At 43.5% G+C, this 15,187-nt stretch overlaps 1 protein-coding gene across 2 annotated transcripts in view; it reads right to left on the bottom strand.

Moving 5' to 3' along the window:
- Nucleotides 1-9,277: 9,277 nt before the first annotated feature.
- EPAS1 (endothelial PAS domain protein 1) overlaps nt 9,278-15,187 on the bottom strand; it is a 137,925-nt gene continuing 132,015 nt past the window's right edge. For both annotated transcript variants that reach the window (XM_075595804.1, XM_075595805.1), the window contains one exon: nt 9,278-14,413. In XM_075595804.1, coding sequence (XP_075451919.1) covers nt 14,262-14,413 — 152 coding nt within the window. In that variant the 3' untranslated portion in view covers nt 9,278-14,261. The remainder of the gene's footprint in view (nt 14,414-15,187) is intronic.

Genomic DNA, 15,187 nt, shown 5'->3' with positions numbered 1-15,187 from the left:
GCTGCTCTCTCCACTAAGTAACCTCTCCATCTTTTTCCTCTCTTCCTCTTTCTTTATCCGGGCCTGTGAAACACCTCTTCTACGAGTCTTCCATCGCGCTAGGTCAGCCTGCCACGTATCTTGAAAATGTTGGGTTTCTAGAGCAGAGTCTAGGACTGGGGTTATAACACGTGGCGCCTCCGAAACTTCCCGTGCTCGGATCTCCAACTGGCTTCACAAAGGATCCGTCGTGTGATGGTTCCGTCTCATCCTACACCGGACTCCTTTGTACGCGGACCGCCAGGGGCGATCCCAACCTCGAAACAGTCTCTGAGGACCCCAACTTGGATCTGGATGTCTTAGCAGGAACCGCAGCGTCCGCTGTGTCCCTATCTAATCTACCCTACCGTGACAGGATCCCTAACATAACACCTGTCCCTACAGCACTAAATGACACGCGCTATACTATAGGCCGTCCCTACAGCACAGCAACCTGTAATGGCTTTGGGGGAGACTCCTAGGGGCCTACAGGGGTTAATAACCTGCCCTACTCCCCTAACTCTTCCCAGTCCTGACTATTAGACAACTAATCCCAGCGCCTACCGCAACAAGCTGTAGCTCACTGGATGCTGCAGCCAACGTGCTGTGCAACAAGGTGCCTGCCTGTCAGACCTCACAGCACTAACAGCCGTGACTCTGACAAGGCAGCACTCTATGCTAAGGGCAGCGTCCCTATCTTGGGCCTCCCTAAGCACTTACCCACTAAGCTAGTGGGGAGTTGGGGCCTACCTGGGGTGTGGGTACCTATATGGGGCAGGAGCTGCACTCGCTCCCCGCACCCTTCCTTCCCTCACAGCTCCCTGACTCCAACTCTCTGTAACCTTCCTTTCCCAGCTCCCACTAATGTAAGTGGCAGGGTCCCTAACCTGAGGGCTGCCCCTGGCAACACTCACCTTACTGGGGAGCTGAGCTATCTCGGGCCCTGGGGGTGCTGGCCTAGTACAGGGAGTCCCCGACTCCTGTACCCTACCTCCTTCCCTGGGCTGCTCCGGTCTCTGACTGCATGTGTCCTGTAAGCCCGCCAAATGTATCTATTTCTCCTGGGCTCCCTATTGGCTCCCTGGTGTCAAGTGCAACGCGCAAAGGCTCTTGGGATATGTAGTCCCAGCTCAGAGCCTTCCCTGGTAGGCTAGGGGTTCGCGGGCTTTCTCCCCCCTGCCCTGCGCGTGTGCAAGCTTCCCCGCGCTGCCTCGCTCTTCCCTGAGCTGTCCCTACTCTCGCGCGAGCTATCCCTGTCTCTGGGGCTCTCCCAACACTATCGGGGCCCTGCGCATGCGCAACCCGCAGCGCAATGGCGGCGCCGTGCTTCAGCGGCCGCCGGGACCTTAGCAATGGCCCGATCGCGTCCCCGGCAACCGGCCACAGGCAGGAGAAGCCGCGCTGCTCCCTGCTCCATCCCTATACTCGCGCAGCCACTGCGCATGCGCGAGCGAGGGGGTAATGGTGGCACCCTCTCCGCCCGGCTCCGAGAGTGCCGGGATCTCCGTGACGCGCGTGCGGCCCTGGCAACCAGCCGCACGCGTCCCCAGCAACTCCCGAGCCGGGACCTGACCGCCCTCACCCCTGCACTCGCCGGACGGAGCCGCCATTGGACGCGGCGGCCCCCGCGATCGGCAGCGAGGTGAGGGGGGCACTGACAGGCTGGGGAGACCTGGCTACACCAACATTCACAAATAAGTATTACACTCACACATCTCACCTTGGGGAGTTGCGGGGTAGTGATGTTAGGGGATCCCCCCAAATGATTATACCTATCTCTTTGACAAACATGTGACTGCATCTAATAACTGTAATTTTATATCTGTTCTGCAATGTCTGAACCCCTCTCACCCCCTTCTCCCTAGCTTTATTTTGTACCCCACCTGCCCCTTCACTTGACATTAAAAAGCAATCAAAAATGTTTTTTTAAATATTACACACACATGAATAGCATATAATCAGCATGTAGAAGAACACGTCTCTTAGGGTTGAAGCTCCCCTTAGGACGCGTCCATAGTAGAATGCGTTAGCTTCCGTGCTTTCTTCTCCCGGCGTCACGCTTCAAGAACAAACTTGTTTGTATTGTATTGTATCTCCCTGTAGCACAAGTGCACGCGCTAGTAGAATATGCGCACTATGCATTGCCGTCCTAGTGTTTGTTTCGGCACGAGCTACGTAGCTAGCACCGTATCCTGCACTATGGACAAAGCCTCAGTTTCTTGCGCTCCAGCATATGGGTCTGACGGCCAAAGCCCCTTCATAGTGTCTGATGCCGCAGCAACAGAAGCCTCCAATGAACGGCAAGGCTACAGCGAACTGTGCTTCACTTGCATGCAAAATTAACCCTATGCATTTCGTGGATAAACCACTTCAACAGGGAAGTATGCCGTTAAGGGAAAAGAAGACCTCCCTTATAGCAAGTGTTACTAGCCACATGCTAAATGTTATCCATGGGAACGAGATTTCTTATATGGATATTATACAAAACCTAAATATAAACATACAATTGTGTGTTACAGTACACCCAGAAACACATATAAAAAGAACAGAAGATGAAAAAATAATTAAATTACCTATATACAAAATATATATATATACATATATATATTAAAGAGATGACATAAGCGCAGACATAGGAACAAGCAAGTAGAATGTTAAATATAACAAATACAATGTAGCTAACTGTCTAATTAGACAGAGCATGCAATATTGCTTCCAGTGTAAATTTAAAGAATGAAAGTCCCATGTAGGCAAATGTATAGAGAAAACGATCCTGAATTTAAAAAAAAAAAAAAAAAAGCACAATATAGTGAAGTAGTGAATAAAAAGGTTTCGGGTACGCAAATGGTGAAAAGCATTGTGGGATAAAATCTCGATACCACAATTAGTATGGTGTCGGTGTCAGTGTCTGCAAACGCCACTCATGCAGATGACCACAACAGATAGTAGCATTATCCAAACATCCAGCACGCTCAGTCGCTTCTTTGCCTCCTCGTCACCAGCCGATGATGTCAGGGAATTCGATTGTGTCCATGCACTTGAGTAAAGACCACACAGCTAAGTGCGTAATTATAGCTGAATGTTCATGGATACATTGCCACTGATGTGTATCAATAGGGTCTGTTGATCTGCTCAGCAGGTAACCCACTTTAACCCTATGCGTTTCGCTTACAAAGAAGCTTCCTCAGGGATGATGACACGTGATTCTAAGCAGCATTCAATAGGAATACATTACATGTCATTCACCTATACATGTACAGTAATTAGGAAGTGTTTTGGGTTTTGCGCACCAATATTTAATTGTACTATATATATATATATATATATATATATATATATATATATATATATATATATATATATATATATGTGTGTGTGTGTGTATATATATATATATATATTGTGATGTGCTCAGGCAGAAGGTGTTTGAGGGGAGGTACATAGGACCCAGCACCCTCCAGTGTATGTTCCCTTCCCTCTCACCTGAGCACTAATAAATCAGGAATTATGTAAAAGGCACCACAGACAGTTTCCTGTGCTGATCTGAAGGTACACATACAAAGACAGCCCTGTGAGAGACTGCAAGAGGAACAGCTGCCTGTCCACAAGTACAGGGTGCAAGGGGGAAAAGATCTTAGCTCTCCCACATTTAGTCAGCGACTAAGATGTATTAGTCAGCACTCCCCAAAGTGGAGTTAGGTTCTTTGTTTATGTTTTGTTCCCGATTTGATAAACCCCATGTGCACGAAACTCTAAGTTTCCTGCCTTTGATCTGGGACATAAGATCCTACGCTGTGATGGAGACATCACTATTTATATATATTTATGTATATGTATATCTATGTATATGTATATATCTGTACCGTGTTAGCCGAGCTTAATAATCAAAAACGAATAGATGATACCGTTCTGTGGCTAACAAAATGCTTTTATTTCTGCTAGCTTTTAAGATGCACTGATCTCCTCTCCCGGCGGTGTTACAATGGATAAAGCAGAAAAGGTTTAACTTAAAAACAGTGCATCCTGGAATGTATCTGTGACTGGAGCCTATCCCTCCCCCCCTGTGCAGTATGCGATTTATGACTTGAGGTGTTAAATGGTCCCTGAATGTTCGTGATGTAAGAGTCTGTGTATGTGTGTGTGTGGGTATATATAAGGTATAATATATATATATAGATATATAGATAGATAGATAGCTGAACCCCATTATAACGCGGTACTCGGGGTCCACATAATGAGACCGCGTTATAACCGGGATCGCTTTAAAAAAAACACAGCAAGCATGCTGGGAGATGTAGTCTTTGGGTGTCAAAAGCCATAGGGGAAAGGACAGGCAACAAGAGACCTAGTTAAACAAAACACACACACCACCCTCGCCAGAAGCTGATGAAGCAGGGAGACAGCTGCAGATGCGGGTAAGTCCTCGTGGAGCCCCTGATCACGGCGGCCATTTGTTTTTGTTTTTTTTAAATATTTTTTTTTAAAGGGGAGCCATGGGTTACCATGGCAACATGATGTCATGTGACCCCGCGGCGTCATTTGATGAAGCATTGCCATGGCGACACATTGCCAGAAGCCACCAGAGACAAGGTAAGGGAACTTACAGAGGCCTTGCGCGTGATCCTCAGCATATAATTGAAATGCTTATGGGAAGAGCACGGGGCCATTGTAAGTGCCGCGCACCCCAGTTTGTGCACCCCTGCTATAGATAGTCTGTGCTATATGCATTGATCTATCACTTATGTTTTACAGGTTACTGATTCTGTTCTACATATACCTGTGCACCCCAGCTACACATCTAGAAGTCACTATTCACATGTTAAAAGTTACACACAGTAGATTTGGTTTGTAGCCTTACTAGTGACTTCATTGGATACTTACTTTTTGACCATAGTTAACAATAACAATTGCTATTTATTCCACTTCACACAGGTCACTTGAAAGCCATTGTGTCCACAAGCATAGATAGTCCCGTTACTGGGAGAGTGTACAGGGTACAGGTGGGCCACCTCCAGTCTTCCTTGCATTGGCTGCATGGTCTGCTAAAAAAAAAATCACTTGGGTCATACTTTTCGTAAATCGCTCTTTTAACATGTCGATGGGGCTAACAGTATTGCCCAGAGCATTAATGCGCTGCAGCATGCGCCTTCAAATGCACTGCTTTTCAGCAGTGTTGGTCTTCTGGCAGAGAGACCCATTAATTGGTGGCTAGCCACAACAACTCTTATTAAAATGGCAAGTTCCTCATCATTAAATTGAGGCTTCTTATTCTGACAGCCACAGCAGCGGGAGCAGCCCCAGCAGTTAGGTAGAAGCTTGGTCTGCCATCACTACTGTGTAGCTGTTGAAAATGGCTGAGGATTGCAGAACACACTAATACGTAACTCGTCACTAACTGACGTGCGCTAATAACACTCTTTTCCTATGTGCATGTTCCGATGGTCGCTTTGCTAATGGACATTTGTTTTGCATCTTAACTCTGAGGATACCCTCTTAATAATAAGGCAAATAACATATGTTCCCAATTTCGGGAACGGAACGTTATTAGTTAGAAATTACGGGAGCTCTCAGGACCTACACATCCTAGTTACAGTACAATGGGAATAATGTAAATATTTCAGGTGAAACGCATCGCCATACAGATTTAAAACTTAAGTCCATTTACTACCCAATTGAATAAAGATGTAGTTATAGATGTATTCCAGAAACTGGTTCAGAAGGACTTTGATACTTTATTTGTGCAAAAAGACCTTTCCAAAAAAACAATCTAAATAAGTAAGAAAAAGATGCTTTAAAGAACCTAATTAATAATAAAGATATTTTTATTAAATAAGCAGACACAGAGGGAGGTGGGTCATAGTGCAGAATAAGGATGATTATATAAAATAATTTAATAGGTTTTTGGGTGACGTCTCCACCTTCAGCTTAATGACGGCAAATCTTACCGATATTTATCTGGTAGAATTTAAGGCTGTTTTGGCTAGAGCAGTGAACGAGAGGATTTTGAATCAAAATGAGCCTGACTCTGTTTATAAGCTGTTCCCCTGTTCCAAATTGCTATCCCATGCCCAAGGTGCACAAATGTTTAGAAAAACTGCCTGGAAAGCCAACTATTTCAGGGATAAACTCAATGGAGCACAGTGAATGTGCAATAATTATGTACATACATACAGCATGATCATGGAGTATTAGCTATTAAAAGCTTTTGGGGGGGTAGCAAGGCTGAAGATCCACAGATCTTAAGCAGGGAGCTCCCACAGTATGCTAATAAAAATTAGATGAAACAACTGAAAAAAATGGTTGAAAATTTGTAATAACCAGGAAAACTGACTTCCTCCTACCATAAGGATGCCACCAAAAAAGGCAAGACCAATTGGACCAATTTTTCATGAAGTGTGTCCCAAAACCTGGATCCAGGCTGTGCAGTTGAATTGGCCCTATCCTCACCAGGGGCCGCCAACAGGGGGGGGGGGGGGGGGTCTGCCGAGGCTGGTGTCATGGGCCCGCTGGCTAGGGTGGCCCGGCTGGTGCTGCAAATTTCCTCCGACCTCTAACCAGGCCATGCTGCCAGTCACGGCCGGGCCCCCAGTGGGGTTCAGTCAGGCACGTTGGCATTCCCCTTCCCCCGATCTCCATGGCTGCTTCCTGGGGCAGAAGGTAGGCTTGGGGGGGGAAAAACTGGCCTCCCCCGGTCCCCATGGCTGCTGCCTGGGGCAGGAGGTAGGCGGGTAGCAGGGTGATGGAGGTAGTTATGCAGGGGAGGCAGCAAAGTTGGCGGGTAGGTGCTAAACCCAACGTGTCCCCCTCTAGCCCGTGGTTGGCCTACGCAGGGCTTCCTGCTCTCCTTGGGCTCTTCCCTCCTCGATCGGCGAGGTGGGTTCAATGTGGCCGTGCAGCAGGTGCGGTTCTCTCCCAGCGATCGGCCCGTTACCGCTGCCACTCACTGATGGCTGTTTGAGCCTTGAAATGAGGGAGATGTTTGGAGGAGATTGGTGCAGTAGTCCCATGGCCTGGGTGCCACTGCCCCCCCTCGGCATCCACTAGTCTCCCTTCACATCCACTGCCCCCCCTCCTTACACCATCCCCAAGGTAAGTCTGAATTTTATATGTATTGGGGTGGTGGGTATATTTTGTATATGTATTCGGGTGGATGGTGTATTTTGTATATATATTGGGGTAGTGGGGGTATTTTGTATATGTATTGGGGTGGTGGGTGTATTTTGTATATGTACTGGGGTGGTGGATGTATTTTGTATATGTATTGGGTTGCTTCGTGTATTTTGTATATGTATTGGGGTGGTTGGAGTATTTTGTATATGTATTGGGGTGGTTGGTGTATTTTGTATATGTATTGGGATGGAGGGGGTATTTTGTATATGTATTGGGTGGTGGGGTCTTTTTAAAATGTATTGGGGTCACCCACCCAGTCAGTCAGTCACCCAGGCTGTCAGTCAGTCAGTCAACCACCCAGTCAGGCAGTCAGTCACCCAGGCAGTCAGTTACCAAGGCAGTCAGTCACCCACCCACCCACCAACCCAGGCAGTCAGTCATCCACCCACCAACCAAGGCAGTCAGTCACCCACCCACCCAGGCAGTCTATCAGTCAACCCATGCAGTCAGTCACCCACCCAGGCAGTCAGTCAGTTACCCACCCAGGCAGTCAGTCACCCACCCGCCTACCCACCCAGGCAGTCAGCCACCCACCCAAGCAGTCAGTCAAGGCAGTTAGTCACCCAACCAGGCGGTCAGTTACCCACCCAGGCAGTCAGTCAATGGCAATCAGTCAGTCATCGACCCAGTCAGTCACCCACCCACCCAGTCCGTCACCCACCCAGTCAGTCAAGTGTCAGTCACCCACCCACCTAGTCAGTCAAAGTCAGTCGCTCAAGTCAGTCACCCACCCAGTCAGTCACCTTTCCATCCACCCACCCACACAGTCAGTCAGTCACCCACCCAGTCAGTCAGTCACCCAGTCAGTCACGCAGCCAGTGTCTCAGCCACCCAGCCAGTCACACACTCACCACACAATGCTGGTTAGGAATTTATTCAATTTTATTTAAAAGTGGGGCAGGGCTAGGTGGCAAGTAAATGTTTTGGTTCGCGAGTAGATTGTTGGGTGATTTATCAAGCACTGCATATATGTGTGTATATGTAGCCCCCAGGCCCATATTTAACCCCCCCCCCCCCCCCACGGCCCATTTTTAAACCCTCTAGGCCCATACTGAATCCCCCAGGCCTTTTGTCACATTGGATATAACATTGGGTATCTTTGTCTTTTGTTGAAAATATTAAAATAAACAGATTGCATTGTACTGTTTTTTCTGTCCGTATTAACAATAAGAAGAAAACAGTTAAGTAAAAAGTTGTGTACTAAAAAAATTTTTTTTTGGTAGGTGTGCTATGGGTTGGGGAGGGGGAGGAGGGCTGCCTCTTTCATTTGTCCTGGGCCCCATGATTTCTGTTGCCGGCCCTGTACTCACCACGTGCAATGTCACGCGCCTCCTCAGATGGAGGGGATGGAGATGAGTCCCCTCATCTGCGAGTATGCAACAAAAGAGGATTTTAAACTCCTGTCAACTGAAAAGGACATAGGATATATTCTCGCACAGATCAGACAGTTAATGAAAGAGAAAGTCAGCAAAATAAGGACGGACATATTGCACCTAGGTTCCCAGCGTGGCAGATCTAGAGGAGGAAAAAGAAGCTATGAAGGTCACACAGGAGCAACTATACCAGAAGCTGCACTCACAACATATTATTATACAGGACCTGCAAAGTCAGATAGAAGACCTGGAAAATAAGGGCAGAAGATGTTATCTATGGATTAGAAGGGTCCTCGTTCTGTACTGAGTTTGACGAATACTTAGAGAACTCACATACTGGGCATGAACTGGGACAGTGTGATCCTGATGGATAGGGCGCATAGAGCCTTAAGGCCTAGACCAAGTGGAGAGGCGCCACCCCAGGACATCGTGGCTAAACTACATTTATTGTATGTTCTAGATCAATCTGTACAAGACTTAAATGTAACAATGTCATATTGTGTTATTCTTAGAGATATTATGTAACACCGCTTAAGCATATATTCTTATCTCATTTCAATGTTTTATTCAGCTCGCCTTGCCCCCTATTCATTTTCCTTTCTGTGCCTTTACTTCTTATTTTTGCAAATATAAAAATAAAAAATATTACTATTAAAACATTCTCACACATGCAGCCAATGACTGATTTTGATTTAAAAAAAAAGAGTCACAAGAAGTGAAAGATCAGTATACTTTAATAATGTATCAGTGTCAAAATACATTTCCTTATCAATCAGTTTCCATACAGTGATAATATCATCAATAAGAATTCAGCAGTAAAGTGTTGTTTATGAAATAGCTATTATGCTGATAGGTTTGGTTAATATCAGTCCTGGAATACTGAGTAGCTTAGAAAACTGCTAGAATATAACGCTCTTAATGCTGAATCTACACAAACATTAAAACAACAGAATTCAAGTGCGATTAACCCTTCAAGTGCTTTTACCATAAACCAATAGACCTGCTTAGGTCCCTATAGTATATGACAATTCAAATCGACCCTGATTGACTTTCACTACGTTGTTTATTTCAATATACAAAAATGATTTATTTGGTTTAAAGTTCAAAGAAATCTTTTGTTGCCAAGGAACATGCAGAACCATTTGGCAGCAAAGGGGTAAGTGCGAATATGAACTATTCCAGCATGAGTGTGTATTATACCATTTCATTTTTTTAAGGTTATAAATGTGATGAACCTCTTTACAATACAGTAAAATATGCAGAGCTGGGTAATTAGGATGAACTGGAATGAACATGCTCCTTTTTCTGTGTTGTTCAATGCCTAATGGGGGAAAAGGTCACAATGGATTTGCAGTGAGTTTATCTAATCTCTGAAGTGAATTTTGGAGCTTGGCACAAAAAGAGAGATATTTACAGTATATAGTACTCCTGTTTGCCATAGAGCATATGCTTTTTTTCAACACTTCATATTACCGAGCTTCTTTTCAATAATAAGCGAGTTAAATCAGCAGTAAACACTGATCGTTTTTTAAAATTACTTTAAGATATATAATGTATAATTATAAGATATATAATTTTTTTTTTAATCCGATGCTCTGTTCAGGAGATATAACCGTGTTAAATATTACGTCAGGGAAGTTAAAATGTAGCTCTCCCAGAGTCCATTGCAGTCTAAAGTTACCATGGTGACCTCAGACAGCATAGATTAAGACAATTATGATTCATAATACATACAAAAAAGAGCAGGACATGTTCAAGGGGTTAAGATACTAGCAATATACAGTATGAGGTAAACTCAGACAGGCTTCTGAAGGGGGTTGCTTCTTTAAACCAGGATTGTTCTAGAGCAGAAGTTCCCAACTCCAGTCCTCAAGGACCGCTAACAGTGCAGGTTTTAAGGATATCCTCTCATTAGCACAGGTGGCCCAATTATATTAACAGAACCACTTGTGCTCAAGCAGGGGGTATCCTTAAAACCTGAACAGTTAGTGGCCTTGAGGACTGGAGTTTGGGAACCTCTATTCTAGAGAACAAACAATGAAAGGTTGTTACATTTTTGTAAAAATAAAAAAATAAATGTTTTAATTCAGATCATTTTCAAGGACTGCTGAAACTTCTGGAAGGCAACTCATAGACAGTGCTAATAAAAGAAGATGAAACTCCAGTCCCGAGCATACAAAGGGGTGAGCACCCCCGATTATGGATAACGGCCACACATGCACGGCCCGTCTGGAGCACATCAGGTCAGTATGGAAGAAGATGGTGTCTGCACTCTCATGGACGCTTTCAATACTTGATCGAAGTGAGTATTGTAATAAAGTACTGAAAATATCCACAAGAGTGCCGACTCCATCTTGTTCTTCCACTCCCTTCCCAAAGACCGCAGTCAGGGTATAGAGTAAGGGAATGGGTTGCACACTTTGTAAAGAACTTGATATTTCATAGAATATTTTGCTTACAGAAGTAGATACAAAGAACTGTAGTATATACATTTTAATAGCGCCTTTAAGCAGCTAAAACATATACTGTAAGTGCATAAGACCGCAATTAAGGCACATCTCTGATACCTACAAGCTGAGTATGTTCAAGCAACTACCTTATTAACTATAAACTTGACAAAGTGGGGATATAATGCAGATGTCATAATATTTAAGACCATCATGGCCCGGCGGTACTGGAATACATTGCACAGAATTATTTTGCAAGCCCCTGTGGTGGCAAATGTGTCCAAGCAACTCCCTTTTGGGAGTTTCTTTGCAAAATGTCAATTGCCATTTAAGAAGATTTCAGGAGCTTCCAAGTTTTATGCTGACGTAGTTAGTATTACTTTTTGACACTCATAAGAAGCAGCATGTTGCATAAAATACACTGCATCTTGACCTGATATTGAAGGCTCCACATCAGCAGCTGAACATGGTGTTCTGACTATGAAGTCACCACACACGTTATGGCCTTAACACACTGCAGATGATGTGTGGGCTTTTCTTTCCCAGATTTCACACATCCCACAATGCCCTACTGCCGTTATAGTAACATGACAATCACTCAGAACTGAAGGAGATCAACACCCATCAAATCGAACAAATGATGGATGCTCATGTCACACTAGGTATTTCGGCACAATGTTCTGACCCTAAAGATCCTTCTTCTTATAGAAAATGTAACTTAAATTGTCCTGAACATACTATACTGCCATGTAGAGTTTGTGTGTCACCCATTCACTGCTCTAATATCCCACTGGTGAATCTTTCCTGTAGAATGATCTTATCAATAGGTGTTTGGTGGGGATTAGAAAGCATGAAGAAACAGCACAAGGATTCATATTAAATCTAAACTCTGTCCTCAATGATCTAAGACTAGGGTTTTTAAGATGTCACTAACACAGGGGTGGACAACTCCAGTCGGCAAGGGTCACCAACAGGTCAGGTTTTAAAGATATCCCTGCTTCAGCACAGGTGGCTCAATCAGTGGCTCAGTTAATGACCGAGCCACTGATTGAGCCACCTGTGCTGAAGCAGGGATATCCTTAAAATTGGATCTGTTGTTGGCCCTTGAGGACTGGAGTTGGCCACCCCTACACTAACACATAATTAATCAATCCACTTAGCACTATTTATGTATGCATTGCCCTGATAACCTAGCCTGTTAATAACCTTAAAGACTGAGCTTAGACCACCCGACTTAATAAATTGGTAGCTGTGATGGCTATTGCTTTATAATGCAGCATGTTGATTTGAAGGGACAGTTTTTGATAGCTGCCTTAGCCCATTAAAATGCCAAAGCCATATCCATAGTATGTTATCAAACTGTCTACATTCATAGGTGGTTAAAATGCAATAACTAAAAAATTGCAGTAGGAATTAAAAACTATTTGCACTTGAAGAGCTATCAACAGATAAAAGTCAAGCTATAAAAATAGTTATAAGACCCTCAATCACAAGTTTTAAAAAAAAGGCAAATCTATAATGCCAAAGTAACTAAAGTTATTTTTAAAATGATTCTGTATGGTGGATCATTTTCATATCTAGTGTATGGTAAAATACAGAATTGCCAATATAATTGGTGATTAGCAATGTCAGTAATGTCCTTTGGATAGATCCTTAAACTTCTGTAATAGTAATAACACAATAACAACTTTACCAGTTCTACTAAAATAAAAGTGATTATGTGAACCAGACTAAGCTATGTTTATTTGACTTAGAAATAAAGTACCAATAAAAAAACACTGATCCAAGGCATAAACGGTCAAAAGCTTATACAGTGCTACATGTTTATACAGTACAATGAGTCAGATAATAAAGTCGTTAAGGAAACTGTGTGCAACTTTAATAGAGACGACCCCTTGTATTTCATCATTACACCATGTAGATTAATTTTTAAAAAATTAACAAGAAGAGCACCCGGATATATATATATGAAAAAAAAAGCAATATGCAGGAAATGCTTTTTAGATGCAATAAAGTGATTGGTAATTTATTGACTCATTCAGATCTTCCAAAAAAAAAAAAAAAAATGATTTTACTAGGATTGGTTTGATTTTTATGTACTTTACAGGACCACTCCAGAGCAGTATGCAACATAAATGTTGTTAATATGTTGCATGCCCCTGCAGCACTGAAGGGGGTTAAAAATCCTGAGCACAAACAACCCCCATAACATTACTACAAATGAAACATCTCTAGAACTTCAGGCACACAGCATCTCTATCCCCTGATGTGATAGTGTCGCATTGTTTGCTGTAAAGTGGATTTCAGGGATTAGAACAGGAAGGCCATCTACTTTCCAACTTTGAAACGAGGTCATAGTACAGTATAAGCGGTGGGTGCCCTTAAGTACCTCAAATGCTGGTATCTTAAATCTGATGCTCCCGGGGCTTTTAGTAATAGGAATTTCCCCACATTAGTGACAGAGTTATCTTCAGTTCAATGCTTTCAATGCAAGAGATTGAAAATGCAAGGCAGTGACCAGCAACGTTTAGTGGGGCCTTAGTGACACACGTCAATTACCATGAAACCTGACACAAGGTGACCGTGGAAGCAGGAAGGGCAGCACTGCTGAGAGGCACTGGGCCAAAATGTGGCATTATGCCTTAAAAAAAACAAATGTGGTAAAGTGGTCTTAAGACCTGAGTGGAGGAGGCAGAGCCCAGAACATAACACAGGTTGTAGCCTGGTCTCGCAGTGAATTTGTTCTCAGATCATTGGTTATTTCCAATCTCAAAATACCAGCTTTTGAAGTTCCAACCCAACTCAAAGACAACAAGTAAGTGGCACTGCAACTTTATTGAGCAATAGGCATTTGCCTATTTTAGTCAGAAAAACAATTCCTTTTGGTTATTATTCCTGCCTTATATACTGAGAGATATGCGCTACAAATTTTTGCATGTGTCCATTTTTACAAAATAAACAAAAATATAAATTACTTGTGCAGGGGTCAGTGGTGCGTAAAACATTTTCTAGAGTCCATAAACTGTTTTTTATTAAAATAAAGAAGAAAAAATACAGCAGGTAAAAACATATATGCATGTCTTTTTAATGAAGTCATTTCAAGAAGGCCACTATTTGGTACTGTTGACAAGTTCAATAAGTAAGTAAATCTTGTAAAAGTGTTATCAGAGTTAGAAATTGTCTACTTGAAAAAATATATTTAGAAACTGAAGCCTTCTGAACAGTAATAAGCAAATGAACATTGTGCTGCTGCTCAGGTTGTCTGATCAAGAGCTCTGAGCAGATCACCTCCGTGCAGAAGTGTTGAGTTGTCCAGAACTGGGACATTAACCTCACAGTCATATCTTGTCAATTCAGGCAACAGGTAGGATTCAAAGGAAGAGCCAAGAAGACGATTGGTCAGACCTGCAAAAAAGTCATACAGTATGAATATATATATATATATGACTTTATTTATATAGCGCCATTAGTGTACATATGTGCTTCACAGTAGTAATACATGTGACAATCATAAAATAACAAATAATACAAGTAACAGGTCATGGGAAGAAGTGCTTCAGACATAAAAGTAACATTTCGGAAGAGGAGTCCCTGCTCCGAGGAGCTTACAATCTAATTGGTAGTTAGGAAGAACGTGCAGAGACAGTAGGAGGGAATTCTGGTAAGTGTATCTGCAGGGGGCCAAGCTTTATGTATCGTGTGTCTAGTATTATCCACGGTGCTACTCATATACTTCTTTAAGCAAGTGTGTCTTAAGGTGGGTCTTAACGGTGAATAGAGAGGTGCTAGTTGGGTATTGAGAGGAAGGGCATTCCAGGAGGTGTTGGGCAGTCAGTGAAAAAGGTTTAAGGTGGGAGAGGGCTTTAGATACAAAGTGGGGAAAAGAGAGAAGACATCCTTGAGCAGAATGCAAGAGTCAGGGTGGAGCATAGCGAGAAATTAGGGCTGAGATGTAAGGAGGCGCAGAAGAGTGTAAAGCTTTAAAAGTAGAAGGAGAATTGAGTGTGAGCTGCGGGATTTGATAGGAAGCCAGGAGAGGGATTTCAGCAGGGGAGACGCTGAGACAGATTTCGGAAATAGTAGAGTGATTCTGGTAGCTGCATATAGGATAGATAGTAGGAGAGACAGGTGAGAGGCAGGAAGGCCGGACAGCAGGAAGTTGCAGTAATCGAGACGGGA

This window comes from Ascaphus truei, chromosome 4, assembly GCF_040206685.1.
Source record: "Ascaphus truei isolate aAscTru1 chromosome 4, aAscTru1.hap1, whole genome shotgun sequence".
In the NCBI taxonomy this organism is placed as follows: domain Eukaryota; kingdom Metazoa; phylum Chordata; class Amphibia; order Anura; family Ascaphidae; genus Ascaphus; species Ascaphus truei.
This window is presented reverse-complemented; position numbering and strand designations above follow the sequence as displayed.